Raw genomic sequence first — 19502 nt, 5'->3', positions numbered from 1 at the left:
TTTATAAAATGGCAAGAGCGGGGCAGGAACTTTTTCAGGGTGGCAAATATTACTTAAGGTATTATTTGGATAATGATAATATGATATTCTGCGACCATTTGATTCGAAGGCCTTTGATTAATGTAATACAAAATGATGAAGACATTTAACACCATCAGTTCCAATATGCCTAAAGCAAAAAACATTTTAAAAAACTATAAATCAGTTATGTGTCACAATTTTGTTCATTTGTTTTTTTAAATACAAAATGGCATACCAAAAATATAATCACCTTGCATTTTGATGGAATTGCGTTCAATTGTGGTTAACAAATTGACATATTGATCCAAATGGATTGATTGTTAGGTTGTAATTTTCGGACTATAAGCCGCTACTTTTTTCTTTCATTTTGATACCTGTGGCTTATCGCCCAGTGCGGCTTATTTGTTGATTTTTTTAGGTAACACTTTATTTGACAGCGGTGTCATAAGACTGTCATAAGATCATCAAAATTATGACATGACACTATCATGGACATTACTGAATGCTTGTCATTAAGTGTCATTTGGCAAATTATGTCACTAACTCAATTTTTGTCCATCTTGGATCTTTTGCATCGATTCAAAAGTGAGATCATTTGCCGGATAACACTTAATGACATCTGTTATAAGCATTCATGAATGCTCAGGACAGAGACATGTCATAATTATGATTGTGTAATGACAGTCTTATGGCACCACTGTCAAATAAAGTGTTAGCAAATACCATAACTAGCAATTGATGAAACAATTGGAAGAGTAACTGATGAAATATTTAGCACAGAACATGATTTTTGATTGTTATTTACACCTGTAGCGCTGCAATGCATGCTAAGAGGCATGTTGGATGACAACAGTCAACAGCAGGTGGCAGCAGAGGTTGACTGTCTCCCCCAAGGGAGCAGTGATGGCCAAATGAAGCTTCTTGAAGCAATAAAACTTTGCACTAATTAGTTCAAAGTTTAATGATGGTTCATTTGGTCTTATGACAGTCGGTCGCATGATGCCGCTGTCAAATAAGGTTGTACCGTTTAATATCTTTCGGTGTAAATATCCCACGATACAGTGAGGACAGCTGCGGCTTATAGTCGAGTGCGGCTTATCTATGAACAAATGCCATTTTCGTGCCAAATTTGGTGGGCTGCGGCTTATGGTCAGGTGCGCCTTATAGTGTGAAAATTAGGGTAATTGTTTTATTTGCAGCCAATGCAGACATCTTTTTCAGATAATCATACATTAATCGTAGTCAAAGTTGCGGTTAGCTATGCTTGAGGACAAAAGGAGTAGTGTTTTACTTGAAGGAAGGCTCCGTTTTTATTTATTTTTTGACAATGTTGAGTGGACAAATGTTTTGTTTTTGCATTCCTGGATAGTTGAGATAATTAACAAGTGTGTTTTCAATTGTGTATGTTAATATAATTTATGTTCAAATTAGGGCTGTCAAACGATTAAAATTTTTAATCGAGTTAATTACAGCTTAAAAATTAATTAATCGTAATTAATCGCAATTCAAACCATCTCTAAAATATGCCATATTTTTCTGTAAAGTATTGTTGGAATGGAAAGATAAGACACAAGACGGATATATACATTCAACATACGGTACCTAAGTACTGTATTTGTTTCTTATAACATTAAATCAACAAGATGGCATTAACATTATTGATATTCTCTTAAAGCGATCCATGGATAAAAAGACTTGTAGTTCTTTAAAGATAAATGTTATTACAAGTTATAGAAATTTTATATTAAAAAACCCCTTAATGTTTTCGTTTTATCAAAATTTGTAAAATTTTCAATCAAAAAATAAACAGGTAGCTTGCCATTGTTGATGCCAATAATTACACCATGCTCACTCATGGTACTAACCCATAAAATCAGTTGGACCCAAGCGCCAGCAGAGGGCGCCAAACACCAAAAAACAAATAACAAGCGGACATTACACTGTACAGTACATTTTAATCTGTTTGAGCGGGGCATGTGCGTTAATTGCGTCAAATATTTTAACGTGATTAATTTAAAAAATTAATTACCGCCAGTTAACGCGATAATTTTGACAGCCCTAGTTCAAATATTACAATTTAATTTTACAAATAAAATACATTTATTCTGGAAGTTTTCAATTTTCTTTCTTTTTTTTTTTTTTAAATCTGTCCGGTTGGTCTGAAGAGTTTTAATGTTTGTGATTATTCAACATACCTTGTTTATTAAGACAAAGCAGCGAACAGGAAGGGGTTATGAAGGAACAGAACAAAAGAAAGACAAAAAAGAAAGAAAACACAAACAACAACAACAAATACCGTATTGGCCCGAATATAAGACGGCCCTAATTATAAGACGACCCCCTCCTTTTCAAGACTCAAGTTTGAAAAAAGACTTTTTGAACACCAAATTAATTTTTATACAGAAAAAAATTACATTACATCTGAAACAAATGATTATAACTATATATTTGAGAGAAAAAGCATGTTATTTTGCCTCATTCAAATCTTAATATCTGAACATTTAAATATGTAAACTAAAGTGCAATCACATTCGTAAATATATGGTTTCTGGTTTTTGATATGTAAATAAACCAATCTATTGTGATAAAATAACAAAATCGCAATAACTGCATTAACCATCAAAGTGAAGTCTAACTGTAACTGTAGTGTTGAAACAAATCTGAATAAGGAAAAACATTGCAATGAATTAAAAACAAAACAAAAAAAACCTCCAAAATCTTCCATTAGAATAGTAATAATAATAATAATAATACATTTATAACGCACTTTACATTTGAAAAACAAATCTCAAAATGCACATTGCCTAAAAAAAAATAATAATAATAATAAAAAGGCTAAGAATAAAAGAGTAAAAGCAAAACAGACAGAAGCACAGATAAAATCAGATACCAATCAGATAAAAATAAGAAAGTCAAATAAAATTAGCTAGAATAAGCTTTTTTAAAAAGGTGAGTTTTTAGTCTTTTTTTAAATGCATCCACTGTCTGCGGGGCTCTGAGGTGGTCTGAGAGGGCGTTCCACAGACGGGGAGCAGCAGCTGCGAAGGCCCTGTCGCCCATAATCTTGAGCCGAGTCCTGGGCGGGAGTAGACGGTGCTGTTGGCCTGACCGGGTTCTGGCTGAAGTATGTGATGTGAGGAGTTCGGTGAGGTAGGTGGGGGCTACACCGTGTAGACAGTGATGGGTGTGAAGGAGGATTTTGAATTCAATACGGAGGTGAACAGCGAACCAGTGTAGCGTGTGAAAGATGGGGGTGATATGCTCGTGTTTACGCACCCTCATCTGGACCCTGGCAGCGCTGTTTTGGACATACTGAAGCCTTTGTAGGCTCTTGCCAGGGATCTCGATGAGGAGTGCGTTACAATAGTCCAACCTGGAGGAGATAAAGGCATGGATGAGTCTCTCTGCAGCAGGACGGGAGAGAGATGGACGGAGTTTGGCAATATTGCGGAGGTGAAAGAAGGAGGTTTTGCAAATTGATGTGATTGTTAAAGCTAAGATGGGGGTCAAACCTGACTCGCAAATTAGTCACAGAAGAGGAGAGGGAAAATTTGTGGCAGAAAAAGGAGACTGAGGAAATGGGGGCGGAACAGAGCTGGTGAGGAGTACCTATGTGAATAGCTTCTGTTTTGGAGCTGTTCAGCTGCAAGAAGTTTTCACTCATCCAGGCCTTTATCTCCTCAAGGTGAGAAACAGAGGAAGAAGGGGTGGAGGACTGAGTGACCTTGAAATATAGTTGTGTGTCGTCAGCATAACAATGGCATTGTATTCCATGCCTGCTGACGAAACGACCGAGGGGTAGCATGTAAATGTTGAAGAGGGTTGGACCGAGCACAGAGCCCTGGGGGACTCCGCAGATAACAGTGTTAGGGCGGGATATAGCATCCCCCAGGGCTACAAACTTGGTCCTTCCCGTGAGATATGAGTTAAACCACTGAAGGGCAGTGCCAGACATTCCTATATCGTGTTGGAGGCGGTGAAGGAACATGTGATGATCAACAGTATCAAATGCAGCAGAGAAGTCGAGAAGGATAAGGAGAGAAGTAGAACCGGAGTCAGAGGTCATCAGAAGGTCATTGGTGACTCTGATGAGCGCTGTCGGTGCTGTGGGATGGACGAAAACCGGATTGGAATTTTTCATATAAACGGTTTGATTTCAGGTGGTGGTGAAGTTGGATGGATACAATTTTTTCAAGAATTTTGGAAATGAAGGGGAGATAGTAAAAGATTTTAACTCATTGACGGCGCTAGACATCCAATTCAATTTGACTGAATAGTATGTCTAGTGCCGTCAATGGCACTGAAACCAGAGCATTTACAGCCAGTCTTTTGTGGGGATTTTCCTGTCACTTCATGTTCATTTTAGAGCATTTACATGTAACTTCCTCTTTCTATTCATTATGGGACATTTGTCTTTTCAGTAGCCCAAAATCAACAGAAAGTGACCTGTAAATGCCCCAAAATCTACAGGAAATGACCTGAAATGGCCTAAAATGAACTAATTTCCCGCAATTTGTTGCCACTGACGGCCATAAACATCCAATCCATTTGAAGTGGGAGGGATGGCAGCGAATGAACGAATGTTCATTCGCTGCCATCCCTCCCACTTCAAATGGATTGGACGTCTGCTACTGATAAACTCATTCCAGTTCTTTGCAAAAGGATGACAAGAGCTTGTTTTTTGTCCATTACTTGTATCGTAAAATATTATAGAATGATTTATTGACCAATGCAACGTGAGATCATCACTATCATGGGGCTTGTATCGCAAATTGTATCACATCGTGAGGTACCCAGAGGTTCCCACCACTAATAGTAAACCAGGCATTTGGTACGGAAAGAAAAAACTTTATTGATATTTATTGTACACAAGTCAACAGTTACACATTTTCATGTATCCTAGTAAACAGCATCATAAAACATAACATCACACACTGATTTGTACTGGTTCATATACAAAAAATAAAATAAAATCAATATTCCCCTGCTGGTTTATTCTTAAAAGGCACATTAACACACACAAGATGACGTCACAAGCAATTCCAATTCACCAAAAATGGTTTTCTACCTCCATTCATACAGAAATCAATTTTAAATAGCCTTGTTACCTTTTGCACAAGGGGTCAAAAACACCCAATCCCCAAACAAAATGTAATTATTATTCAAGCAAAGATGAAAAAGTCTAAAAATACAAAAATAATTTTAGTGAAAAACATCCACATAAGACGAATTGCATCCCATTTGTGTACAAAGTGAAATCTCAGACACGCAAACTTATTCTCATACAGTCAATCTTTAGTCCCTACCAATATTTCTTACCGGCTTGTTAACCTCCTGTGTGATGTGAGGCTTTTTAGTGAAAAATTGAAGAATTATAAGGACCATTTTTTTATAGGGTGCCATTTAGACATAAGAGTGGACATTTTGTGTTCAAGTTAGCCCTCAGCCTAGCTCTGCTACCATAATTGCTAACATGACTTTGGATACTTGACGAAAAATCTGGCATTTTACCAAGATATCTTTTGAAATGATTCAATTTACGAAATTTCTTCGATATATACACTACCGTTCAAAAGTTTGGGATCACTTAGAAACGTCCTCCTTTTTGAAAGAAAAGCACAGTTTTTTTTCAATGTAACTTCGTACATTCAACATACGGTACATAAGTACTGTATTTGTTTATCATAACAATAAATCAACAAGATGGCAATAACATTATTAACATTCTGTTAAAGCGATCCATGGATAGAAAGACTTGTAGTTCTTAAAAGATAAATGTTAGTACAAGTTATAGAAATTTTATATTAAAACCCCTCTTAATGTTTTCGTTTGAATAAAATTTGTAAAATTTTCAATCAAAAAATTAACTAGTAGCCCGTCATTGTTGATGTCAATAATTACACAATGCTCATGGGTGCTGAAGCACATAAAATCAGTCGCACCCAAGCGCCAGAAGAGGGCGACAAAACTCCAAAAACCGCAAGTAACAAGTGGACATTGCACTATACTGTCATTGTAATCTGCTTGAGCGGGACATGTGCGTTAATTGCGTCAAATATTTTAACATGATTAATTTAAAAAGTTCATTACCGCCCGTTAACGCAATAATTTTGACAGCCCTAGTAAAAATTCAGCTCATTTTTTACTGGGGTCACAAATGGCACCCTAATCAAAAAATGACCCATACTTTAGGACAGCAATCTTTGCGTGAACTTTGTCTTTTCTTGTCCTTGTTTCCGTATTTTTAACCGTGACATTCTATGGCCCAATAGATTCACGCTACGCAATCTCCTCCATGTTTCACGTGAAAGCAACTACCATTTACTAATAGTTTGAAAAAAAGCATGAAAGCATAAAGAAAACACGACTATCTACCAAACAAGATTCTCTCTCAAAGTGCACAATTGGGGCTCTTGGTTACAGAAAACAAATAAAAGATACATTAAAATACAAGAAAATACATAGAAGTTCACAGCAACATCTTGTCTATTATCAACTATTAAACAAAACAAAAAAAATGACTGACCTTAATCAAGGCTAGTGCTTCAAACACATCTTTATCAAACTCGCACTCCCACGTACACACACGGAGGTATCCACGGTTAACCCGAGTTACATCATGTGTCTTTTAATGCTAAGGTAGAAGCAGCACTCGTTAACATGGAGCGAACACGCAATCTTTGACACCATTCAAACTAGGGGTGTGGCAATATATCGAAAAGGTGATATATCGCTATGCTATGTAGCTCAAAAGGTTATTGATATGCTCCCGCAAAGAATTGATACAAGTAGTCCCCGTGTTACGCGATTTTGACTTTACGACGCCAGAGTATTGTCCACCATGTTGTCTTCAGGTGTTTTTTTTTTTAGGTCGAATAAACAGTACCTTATTGTACCTCACAGTATCTTATTCTTTACTTTATGAATATGTCCTCAGTAAAAGTGAAGTTGTTCAGCTTTACAGACATCAAAAAAGGCAATTATGCTTTTTGAAGCTTTTTACTTCCTTCACTTTTGACTATTTGTAAAGCTGTAACACACATATGGACACTTATGTTCAAAACGACACACATTTTAACTAGGGCTGTCAAACGATTAAAATTTTTAATCGAGTTAATCACAGCTTAAAAATGAATTAATCATAATTAATCACAATTCAAAACATCCATGAAATATGCCATATTTTTCTGTAAATTATTGTTGGAATGGAAAGATAAGACACAAGATGGATATAAACATTCAACATAATGTACATTACTACTGTATTTGTTTATTATAACAATAAATCAACAAGATGGCATTAACATTATTACCATTCTGTTAAAGTAATCCATGGATAGAAAGACTTGTAGTTCTTAAAAGATAAATGTTAGTACAAGTTATAGAAATTTTATATTAAAACCCCTCTTAATGTTTTCGTTTTAATAAAATTTGTTCAATTTTCAATCAAAAAATAAACTAGTAGCTTGCCATTGTTGATGTCAATACTTACACAATTCTCATGGTGCTGAAACCCATAAAATCAGTTGCACCCAAGTGCCAGCAGAGGGCGATAAAACACCAAAAACACAAGTAACAAGTGGACATGACACTGTGCTGTCATTTTAATCTGTTTGAGCGGGGCATGTGCGTTAAATGCGTCAAATATTTTAACGTCAGTAATCTAAAAATTCATAAGTCACTTCCTATTCAGTAACCCAAAATCAAGAGGAAGTGACCCGTAAATACCCCAAAATCAACAGGAGGTGACTGAAAATCAACAGAAAATGACATCAAATGACCCAGAATGAGCAAAACTAACTGCAAGTTAGCCAATTGTTGTAAACGTTATCATTAAATAGCATTTAAGCTAGCGACTTTTGCTCTGCAAGTTAGCCAATTGTTGTAAACATTAGCATTAAATAGCATTTATGCTAGCTGGCTTTTGCTCTGCGAGTTAGCCAATTGTTGTATACATAAGCATTATACAGCATTTAAGCTAGCGGACTTTTTATACAGCATTTAAGCTAGCGGACTTTTGCTTTGCAAGTTAGCCAATTGTTGTAAACATTAGCATTATATAGCATTTAAGCTAGCTGACTATTTCTCTGCAAGTTAGCCAATTGTTGTATACATTAGCATTACATTTAAGCTAGCGGACTTTTTATACAGCATTTAAGCTAGCGGACTTTTTATACAGCATTTAAGCTAGCGGACTTTTGCTTTGCAAGTTAGCCAATTGTTGTAAACATTAGCATTATACAGCATTTAAGCTAGCGGGCTTTTTAATACAGCATTGAGCTAGCGGACTTTTGCTGTGCAAGTTAGCCAATTGGCTAACTTAAACTATGCAAGTCCGCTAGCTTAGCCAATTGTTGTATACATTAGCATTATACAGCAATTAAGCTAGCGGACTTTTCCCCTGCAAGTTAGCCAATTGTTGTAAACATTAGCAATATACAGCATTTAAGCTAGCGGACTTTTTATACAGCATTTAAGCTAGCTGTCTTTTGCTATGCAAGTTAGCCAATTGGCTAACTTATAATTGGCTAACTTGCATAGCAAAAGTCCGCTAGCTTAAATGCAATATAATGCTAATGTTTACCAGATAGTTTCTGGTGCGCATCAGATTGCTTAAATTTATTCTATTTCTGTCAATGTCCCTTTAGTAGATCCGTAATTTGGGGACATTTATAAGTCACTTCCTCTTCAGTAACCCAAACTTACCAGGAAGTGACCGGTAAATGCCCCAAAATGAACAGGAAGTGGCCCGTAGATGCCCCCAAAAGGGAAAGGAAGTGACCAAAAATCAACGGGAAATTACATGACATGCCTCAATATAACCTCATTGCCTGGCATTGGCTGCCACTGACAGCCATAGACATTCGTTAATTCGCTTCCATCCCACCCACTTCAAACGGATTGGACGTCTGCCAATGATAAACTCTTTCCCATTCACAGCAGATGGATGAAAAGAGCTTGTATTTCTGTTTATTTGTCGTTTTTTAGAATATCCTACAATGATTTCCTGACCCGTGTAGCAATAATTGTTGAGTTTTTTGTTGTCGTGAGCTTTTGTATCGCAAATCGTATCTTGAGATACCTAGAGGTCCCCACCCATAATTCAAATGGTGTCATAAGAATCACACAAACAAAACACTTCTGTACAGGCACACCACATATTCAAAGCAGACTCTAGAATTGAGAGTTTGATCTACAAAACGGCCTCTCGCTAAATCTACAAAAACCACCCACATGCCCGCCAAACTACTAAACAATCATATGAAAAAAGCTGAAAGTGTACACAAGGACTTTGTATAAAAAACACACATGCTTATAACTTATATTTCCTAAAATAAAAAATGTGATTAATATGATTGATAATATAGCAAAATAAAGGTTTAAAATAGTTTTGATTTTAAATCAGTGGAAATGCATATAGAAATGGAGGGAGCTTGATATAGCAATTACATAAAAAAAGGAAGTTACTACTGTTGCTGGTATTTCATCTTGTCTTCAATTTTTTTTTTTTTTTTTTTAAGATTAAAAATACATTAGAGAAACTGGACAACACATTGATCTACTTTTTGCTTCCATTATCCAATAAAAGACCATTAAAAAGCTGTTAAACTCGTCAAAAATCAATTCAAAACGGTTCCAACATTTGTACATATACAGCATTTCTATATATGTTTTGGTCATAAAAGATCAATTGTGTAGCAATTATCAAAGGAGTGTGCTTGGCCAAAATATTGCATATGCAGGACGTACACACAATACACTTCCTTTTTTCGATTTCATTTCCCGTATCGTTCAGGCGGACGTGAGACTATAGCATTTAGAAGCTGAGGGTTTCCTCTTTCCCAGGGCCCACCAATTAAATCAGAGCAATGTTTTTCAAAGATTTTCTGTTCCCAAATGCAATTTGGGGCAAATTGAGAAGAAGAATGGCTGTCCACACATCACCTAATGCAATCAATGGTATCTACGGAAATTAGGGATGTGACAATATATCGAAAAGGTGATATATCGCAATACTTTGTAGCCCAAAAGGTTATCGAAATGCTCCAGTGAAGAATCGATATATATATATATATATATATATATATATATATATATATATTTTTTTTTTTTTTGTAGTTTGACTGTTGCTACCAAACAGGGTGCTACCAAAATCTTCAATCAGTGTAGTGTCTATGATAGCTCACTGACAGCCATTCATTCATTTTCCATGCCGCTTTTCCTCACGAGGGTCGCGGAGGTGCTGGAGCCTATCCCAGCCAACTACGGGCAGTAGGCAGGGGACACCCTGAACTGGTTGCCAGCCAATCGCAGGGCACAAGGAGACATACAACCATTCACGCACACACTCATACCTACGGACAATTTTAGAGTGTTCAATCAGCCTACCATGCATGTTTTTTGGGATGTGGGAGGAAACCGGAGTTCCCGGAGGAAACCCACGCAGGCACGGGGAGAACATGCAAACTCCATACAGGAAGGCCGGAGCCCGGGATTGAACCCTTGATCTCAGAACTGTGAGGCAGACGTGCTAACCACTAAGCCACCGTGCTGCCCACTGACAGCCATTGACATCCAAATAATTTTGACTGGATTGGACGTCTAGCGCCGTCAATGGCACTGAAACCAGAGCATTCAAAGCTAGTCTTTTCTGGGCATTTACAGTGCCCTCCATAATTATTGGAACCCCTAGTTAAGATTTTTTTAGCTTCTAATATTTTTTTAAAAATTCAAATAATATGGGACCTTAACGGAAAAAAAGAGAAAAATCCAACCGTCAATACAAGTGCATTTATTCAGTGGGGAAAAAATCCCACATAAAGAAATAATTAATTGACATCAAATAATGTGTGTCACAATTATTAGCACCCCTGGTGTTAATACTTTGTACAAGCCCCTTTTGCCAACAAAACAAGGTCTGGGGACTGAGATGGGAGGATGGGAGGAGCTTGACTTTGTGTCTGGTGAACCATTTCTGTGTAGATTTGGCCATATGTTTAGGGTCATTGTCTTGCTGAAAGACCCACTGACGACCCATCTTCAGCTTTCGGGCAGAGGGCAACAGATTTTGATTTAAAATGTCCTGGTATTTCAAAGCATTCATGATCAGTGTTGTTAATTTTAAAAAAGTAATTAATTACAGTTACAAATTACTTCTCCCAAAAAGTAATTATGTTAGTAACTCAGTTACCTGACTGTAAGAGTAATTAGTTACTTGGTAAAGTAACTAGTGATAATTTTCATGTTTTTTTTTTCTCAAAAAAAAAAAAAAAAAAAAAAAAAAAAAAAGTCACAGAATGTGAAGTTTAAAGGGTTTTGGGGACAATTGGCCCTAGCCCAATTCTTTATCCTCCACTTAACTAGACACAAGGGTATTGCGATAACTAGATAGTAACCTTTGCTTTGTGTGGAAGTCATTTGAAGTTGTGAATCAACCGTTAAAGTTGTTAAAATTGCTCCCGTTATTGCATTAGTTCCCTTCTGTCTACGTTCAACAATCAACAAGGGTAAGTTTTAAAACTGTTTCATCATTTAAAGATAGATATAAGTCAATATTTTGCCCATTTAGGAGCATTTTAAAATAAAATAAAATTTAAAAAAAGTTGCTTAGGTTCGCTAGGAAGGATCTCTACATAGAGCCTTCCTGAGAGGTCTACTGCTTTAAGATGGCGGCTGTTTACTAACGCATGTAGTCCTTAAAACATGTTGCCAATGCAGCCGTTTCTGTCATTTGCATCTAGTTTTATAATATGTGATATCTACCGTATCATGTGGGCGTAGTTTGTAGGCTATCGGCTACAGTCAGGTATTATTGGAGCCACCTAGCATCGCGTTTGCTACGGCGTCTTCCCCACTCCTGCTCTGCTCTCTCGTCTCCGTGAGTCCGTCTCTCTCAGACTTTTTATTCAACCAACTTAGTAACGCACGCCTTTCCCGCCTCAGTAACGGTAACGGCGTTGCCAAGATGAGAAAAGTAATTAATTAGATTACTCATAACTGAAAAAAATAACGACGTTAGTAACGCCGTTATATTCTAATGCCGTTATTAATAACACTGTTCATGATGCCATGCACCTTAACAAGGTTCCCAGGGCCTTTGGAAGCGAAACAGCCTCACAGCATTACTGACCCACGCCCATACTTCACAGTGGGTATGAGGTGCTTTTTTTAGCATGCGCATCTTTTGTGGCATGCCAGACCCACTTAGAGTGTTTGTTGCCAAAAAGATCAATCTTGGTCTCGTCTGACCAAAGCACACGGTCCCAGGCTTCAACTGGGACCGTGTGCTTTGGTCAGATAAGACCAAATGAGAGTTATGACTTCATTTAAATGTCAAGGCATTGATTTTGATGGAAACGTTGCCCCTACCAACATGGCTGCTCTGACACCATGTTGGTAGGGGTGCTGAAATGCTTTTTCATGATTCTGCCGTGAATTGAAATGAGTTTATCACAAATAAACGAACATTCGTTCATTCGCTGCCAACCCTCCCTGTTCAAATGGATTGGACGTCTATTGCTCTCAAATGCAACCACTGAGTTTTCACATTTTTGAAGACGACACAAAAGTACGTCCAAACTATTTGACCCCCAATAGGCAAACTACAGGGGGGGACAGTCAAAACTGCACAGGATCTGTCATGGTGCTAGCTTGTTCTTTGTCAAGAAAAAAATCCTGTTTCGGGAAACTTGCCATGGATTACTTAAAATTACTAAAGCGAATAACGGAAGTGCAAAGTAATATGTGTGAACCCCTGCATATGAAATATAGTTGTCTTATCTTGGCATTAATAACTAATTGGACTTTTCATTATGTATTTTGCCACTAATCTGACTAAATACAAAGCATTTCCACTTTTAAAGCTAAAAATTCACAGCACCACAACGAGTGTTGCTACATGATGCCGTGAGAAAATAAATTAACTGAGCAACACGTGTAATCTGATAAAGTGTGTATGCACTTAAACACTATAAGTGCATATGTGTAACTGGTCACGGCCTGTGGTACTTGTCATTGAAGCGATGTATGGTCACGCAGCCGTGGTAGGAGATGCAACGCGGCATAGCGGCCACGCCTGTGATGATGCCCGTCGCCGGGTCGTAACACATGATGGTATCCGTGGCTTCGCCGTTTTCGCCCCGGCCGCCCAGGATGAAGATCTTACCGTTGCACACTGACATACCGCAGCTCTCCTACACGCAGAAATGAAGGTAAATTGGGAGCATCATTTTTTTGTCTTGCTGTAATTGAATTGTCGTACCTGTTTTGCAAACGTGTGCACCACATGCATCCAGTAGTCCTCCACAGGGTCGTAGCAGAATACCGACCTGGTGAGACCGCCGCACACGTAAACGAGGTTGTTGAGCGACACGGCGGTGATGCAGCGCTTGGCGATGGGGATATTGGCACGGAGTAACCAAGTGTCTGACTCTGGATCGTAGCACTGGACCTGGGAAACACAGTTACTAGATGTAAATAGGTAAGAGATGGACATACAGTGGGGAGAACAAGTATTTGATACACTGCCAATGGGCAGTGTATCAAATACTTGTTCTCCCCACTATAGTATAACAAATGTGGACACTAAGATCATCTCTTCATATGACAAATGAGTGACAACTTAAATAGATATAAATGTTGAAATAATTAAATATATATTGGAATAAATGTTGAAATAAATCAATAAAAATTGAAACAATTCAATATAAATTGAAATAAATGAATAAATATTAAAGTAAATGAATAAATATTGAAATAAATAAATATGGAAAAAAAATATACATATATAAATAAATAAATGTTGAAATAAATATTTATTGAAACGAATGAATAAATCTGGAAGTAAATATTTAAAAATATATAATATAAATATATATATTGGACTAAATAAATAAATATATATTGGAATAAATGTTGAAATAAATCAATAAAAATCTAAATAATTCCACATAAATTGAAATTAATCAATAAATATTGAAGTAAATATTTTAAAAAATAAAATAAAAAAAATATATATTGGAATACCTAAATAAATGTTTGTAGAAATAATTACATATAAATTGAAATAATTCAATATAAATTAATAATAATTAATTAATTAATTAAAATAAATCAATAAATATTAAAGTAAATTAATGAATATTGAAATAAATAAATATTGAAAAAAATATATATATATTGGAATAAATAAATAAATAAATAAATGTTATAAATATATATATTGGACTTAATAAATGTTGAAATAAATAAATATATATTGGAATAAATGTTGAAATAAATCAATGAAAATCTAAATAATTCCACATAAATTGAAATAAATCAATAAATATTAAAGTAAATTAATGAATATTGAAATAAATAAATATTGAAAAAAATATATATATATTGGAATAAATAAATAAATAAATAAATGTTATAAATATATATATTGGACTTAATAAATGTTGAAATAAATAAATATATATTGGAATAAATGTTGAAATAAATCAATGAAAATCTAAATAATTCCACATAAATTGAAATAAATCAATAAATATTGTAAGTAAATATTAAAATAAATTTAAAAAAAATATATATATATATATATATATGTTGAATAAATAAAAATAGAAATAATTAAATATAAATTGAAATAATTCAATATAAATTCAAATAAATCAATAAATATTAAAGTAAATTAATGAATATTGAAATAAATAGATAAATATTGAAAAAAAATAATATATATATTGGAATTAATAAATAAACAAATAAAAACATGTTGAAATAAATATTTATTGAAATGTATGAATAAATCTGGAAGAAAATAATTAAAAATATATTATATAAATATATATATTAGACTAAATAAATAAATGTTGAAATAAATAAATATATATTGGAATAAATGTTGAAATAAATCAATAAAAATCTAAAAAATTCCACATAAATTGAAATAAATCAATGAATATTGAAGTAAATATTTCAAAATAAATACATATATATTGTAATACCTAAATAAATGTTGAAATGAATAAATAAAAATTGAAATAATTAAATATAAACTGAAATAAATGAATAAAAATTGAAATAAATAAATATTGAAGTAAATATTCAAATAGAAGCATTTTAATGACACATTTAATAATTTATTTAATTGTGTATTTCTTTCGGGCAAATTCCACACTCTGAAACTGTCAATGATTATGATGATGATGACAATGACAATAAATTCATTCATTTATTCAAGTTTTGCACTCCTGGTTCTCCGTAATTGCCTAGCATCTTCCTGGCATCCAATTGGCTAAAAGGGACCTCTACTGTATGTGTATGTGTGTATCCCAGCATCCTCTTCATTCACCATGAGGTATTCGAACAACTTTACGTGAGTGTATTAACTTTTATTCTTTATTCTATGTTTTTTACATGATGCACAACTCTCATTTCATGTTTATCGTGCAATCATCTAATTGTAACATGTATTTGTGACATGTTTTGATGCATTTTTAGGCTTTATAAAAGATTAATGTCAGACTTTTTTTTTTTTTTATAGCTCTGTTAAATAGCTGTCATCACTTCTTGTAGATTGAGTGTTTGAAGCAGAAAGACATCTGTTTCCCCACCTTGTCTGAACAGGTATTATCGTCAGGGCCTCCTCCTATGACAAAGAGTTTGCCAGCACAGCTGGCCACGGCCGGAGAGCTGACCGCCTCCTTCAAGGGCGCCACCTCTGTCCAGCGGTTAGAGAAGGAGTCGTAACACTCCACGCTGCTCAGGCGGCTCTGCCCATCGTAGCCACCCACAGCGTAGACCTGCGATACACACACCCACGCGGATATATCAGTTGTTTACCAAAAGCTCCGGAGGCCTAGCACGCGTGCTGTTTTCCAACGTTAAACGGGAAACAGCTCATCTAATTACAAAGGTGAACATGTGATCGTGCAGCAAAACAAAGAGAACCAGTCTATCTGGTGCGAAGAGGGGAATAAAATGACGTACTGCTTTTGAACACATAACCTCTGACTGACGTCTGTAAACTCTGGCCCACAGGCTATTGTTATTGACTAACCCTTTTCATTCAGCATGTACCTTGACTACCACAGACAATACTGTTTACATCATGAATGTTTGTTTAGTACTGACACACTTTTGAGTGTCCGTAAGATTATTAAACACAGAGAAGGCTGGAAACCATGCGCATGAAGCAAAGTCGCATTACATTCACTAGCCATAAGATGAGGTGTATTCGAAATTTAGTTGTGTTCAGCTTTACCTTATACAGTGGGGCAAATAAGTATTTAGTCAACCACCAATTGTGCAAATTCTCCTACTTGAAAAGATTAGATAGGCCTGTAATCGTCATCATGGGTAAACATCAACCATGAGAGACAGAATGTGGAGGAAAAAACCCAGAAAATCACATTGTTTGATTTTTAAAGAATTTATTTGCAAATCATGGTGGAAAACAAGTATTTGGTCAATACCAAAAGTTCATCTCAATACTTTGTTATGTACTTTTTGTTGGCAATAACGGAGGCCAAACGTCAACTCCCTCCACAGATTTTCTATGGTGTTGAGATCTGGAGACTGGCTAGGCCAACTTCAGGACCTTGAAATGCTTCTTACGAAGCCACTCCTTGTTGCCCTGGCTGTGTGTTTGGGATCATTGTCATGCTGAAAGACCCAGCCATGTCTCATCTTCAATGTACTTGCTGATGGAAGGAGATTTTCACTCAAAATCTCTCGATACGTGGCCCCATTCATTCTTTTCTTTACACAGATCAGTCGTCCTGGTCCCTTCGCAGAAAAACAGCCCCAAAGCATGATGTTTCCACCCCCATGCTTCACAGTGGGTATGGTGTTCTTCAGAATAAATACAGTATTCCTTCTCCCCAAACACGAGAACCCGTGTTTCTAACAAAAAGTTCTATTTTGGTTTCATCTGACCGTAACACATTCTCCCAGTCCTCTTCTGGATCATCCAAATGCTCTCTAACGAACCGCAGACGGGCCTGGACGTGTACTTTCTTCAGCAGGGGGACACGTCTGGCAGTGCAGAAATTGAGTCCCTGGCATTGTCTTACTGATAATAGCCTTTGTTACTGTGGTCCCAGCTCTCTGTAGGTCATTCACTAGGTCCCCCCGTGTGGTTCTGGGATTTTTGCTCACCGTTCTTGTTATCATTTTGACGCCACGGGGTGAGATCTTGAATGGAGCCCCAGATCGAGGGAGATTATCAGTGCTCTTGTATGACTTCCATTTTCTAATAATTGCTCCCACAGGTGATTTCTTTACACCAAGCGTTTTATCTAAAGATGTCCCGATCGATCGGGTCCAATCACGTCATTTTCAAAGTATCGGAATCGGCAAAAAAATATCGGACATGCCTTTTTTTAATATATATATTTTTTAATTAAATCGTTTTCTAATTGTATTTAATGTTACAGACAAAATGTCTTACACTCAGCCAGAGTCTTTAGTTTTGGCTTAAAGTAGGGCTATCAAAATTTATCGCGTTAACGGCGGTAATTAATTTTTTTTTTTTATTAATCACGTAAAAATATTTAACGCAATTAACGTATGCGCTGCACGACCCACTCACACATTGTCGCGTTCAATCTATAATGGCGCCGTTTTACCTATATATAGAGCTAAAAGGCAGCGTAAAATGAATAGAGTGAATTTTGGCAGTCTTTGGAGTCTTTTTTTAAATAGCTAAAGCAATCCCTCTCTCAACAATTAGAAATATTGTGGCAAGCAATGTGGGGAAGAAAGGGAGTAGTTGATCTTTTTCTTAACACCCTATGTTATTTCCCAACGCAGAGAAGATATATCAATTGGTGCCACTACGCACAGTCATGGTTGCACTTCCCATCATGCATTTGGGCAGAACAGTTAAATGGCTACAGTATTATTTACTGAAAGCTCAACAAATACACTAGATGGCAATATTTAGTCACAATATACAAAGTCACATTTATCCTTTAAGAATTACAAGTCTTTCTATCCGTGGATCCCTCTCACAGAAAGAATGTTAATAATCTAAATGCCATCTTGAGGATTTATTGTCATAATAAACAACTACAGTACTTATGCACTGTATGTTGGATGTATATATTCGTCCGAGTTTTATTCATTTTTTTCTTAATGCATTGCCAAAATGTATATGAATGGGAAAAATTATCGGGAATAATTGGAATTGAATCGGGAGCAAAAAAAAAGCAATCGGATCGGGAAATATCGGGATCGGCAGATACTCAAACTAAAACGATCGGGATCGGATCGGGAGCAAAAAAACATGATTGGAACAACCCTAGTTTTATCTTTTGCAGATTGTCTTCCCAGCCTGGTGCAGGTCTACAATTTTGTCTCTGGTGTCCTTCGACAGCTTTTTGGTCTCGGCCATTGTGGAGTTTAGAGCAGGGGTGTCCAAACCTTTTGCAAAGGGGGCCAGATTTGGCGTGGTAAAAATGTGGGGGGCCGACCTTGGCTGACGTCCTTTACGTAGGACAATATATTTAAGCAAAATTTAGCAAGCCATTCAGTGTGTCACATTTGCGTTATTATTTTTTTAATGAATCATTTCAACAATCTCGCAATTAGCTTTTGCGGCGTTCTCTTTCGACTCTCAGGCTCTTGCGAAATACTACTGCTGTAAAATTAAACTACCTTCAAGTTGCTTCAATTTCTCGCTGCGTATCTTCCCTGTAATCTTGTCGTACATGTCAGCGTGTCTTGTTTGATAATATCGCCTCACATTGAAATCTTTAAAAACAGCGACTATCTCTTTGCAAATGAGGCAAGACACAGTTGTTGCGTATTTCAGTGAAGAAATAGTCCAATTTCCATCTATCCTTGAAGCGTCGGCCATCACAGTCAACTTTTTTTTGTTGATTGTCGCCATTTTAGAAAATTGGAAGTAGCGGGTCACACGGAGTAATGTTGCTTAGCCCTTAAATACCTGCAACATGAAGCAATTATCAAAGAATCGCAAAATCTGAAAAATAAGGTCCTAATGAAACCTTTTTTTTCAAATTTGTGAAAAGAAAAGTCAAAATGAATGTGTAATAAGCGCTCTAATGTCTATAACCCATGCTAAATCGTGTTTTTTTTCTCATGGAACCTTTAGATGTTGACTTGCATCCATGATTTTTTTTTTTTTTTCAAAAAAGAAATGTCAAAATTCTAAATTAGTCTGAAAATCATGAAATTTTAGGTGTATCAAATGTTATACATTTGGCAACAAAGGGTTAAAGTGCTGCTGCCTTTTAGTGGGTAAATGAGGAGCAGCATTTCGTGTGTAAGCTACTTCATATGCTGGTTGCAGTACTGCTGACCAATTTATTAAGTCTGTGTGCGGCCCAGATGTTATTGATTTTATGACAGAGGCTGGGGGCCAGATGAAATTTGACAAAGGGCCGCATTTGGCCCCCGGGCCGGACTTTGGACATGTCTGGTTTAGAGTCTGACTGACTGAAGTTGTGGACAGGTGTCTTTTATAC

General features: G+C 36.2%; 1 protein-coding gene across 1 annotated transcript in view; it reads right to left on the bottom strand.

The window, feature by feature from the left end:
- Positions 1-9518: 9518 nt before the first annotated feature.
- klhl24a (kelch-like family member 24a) overlaps positions 9519-19502 on the bottom strand; it is a 58861-nt gene continuing 48877 nt past the window's right edge. The window contains exons 6-8 of the mRNA XM_057857313.1: positions 15624-15812; positions 13283-13471; positions 9519-13214 (exon numbers count right to left, since the gene is read on the bottom strand). Coding sequence (XP_057713296.1) covers positions 13014-13214; positions 13283-13471; positions 15624-15812 — 579 coding nt within the window. The 3' untranslated portion in view covers positions 9519-13013. The remainder of the gene's footprint in view (positions 13215-13282; positions 13472-15623; positions 15813-19502) is intronic.

Source organism: Corythoichthys intestinalis, chromosome 14, assembly GCF_030265065.1.
Source record: "Corythoichthys intestinalis isolate RoL2023-P3 chromosome 14, ASM3026506v1, whole genome shotgun sequence".
Lineage (NCBI taxonomy): Eukaryota > Metazoa > Chordata > Actinopteri > Syngnathiformes > Syngnathidae > Corythoichthys > Corythoichthys intestinalis.
This window is presented reverse-complemented; position numbering and strand designations above follow the sequence as displayed.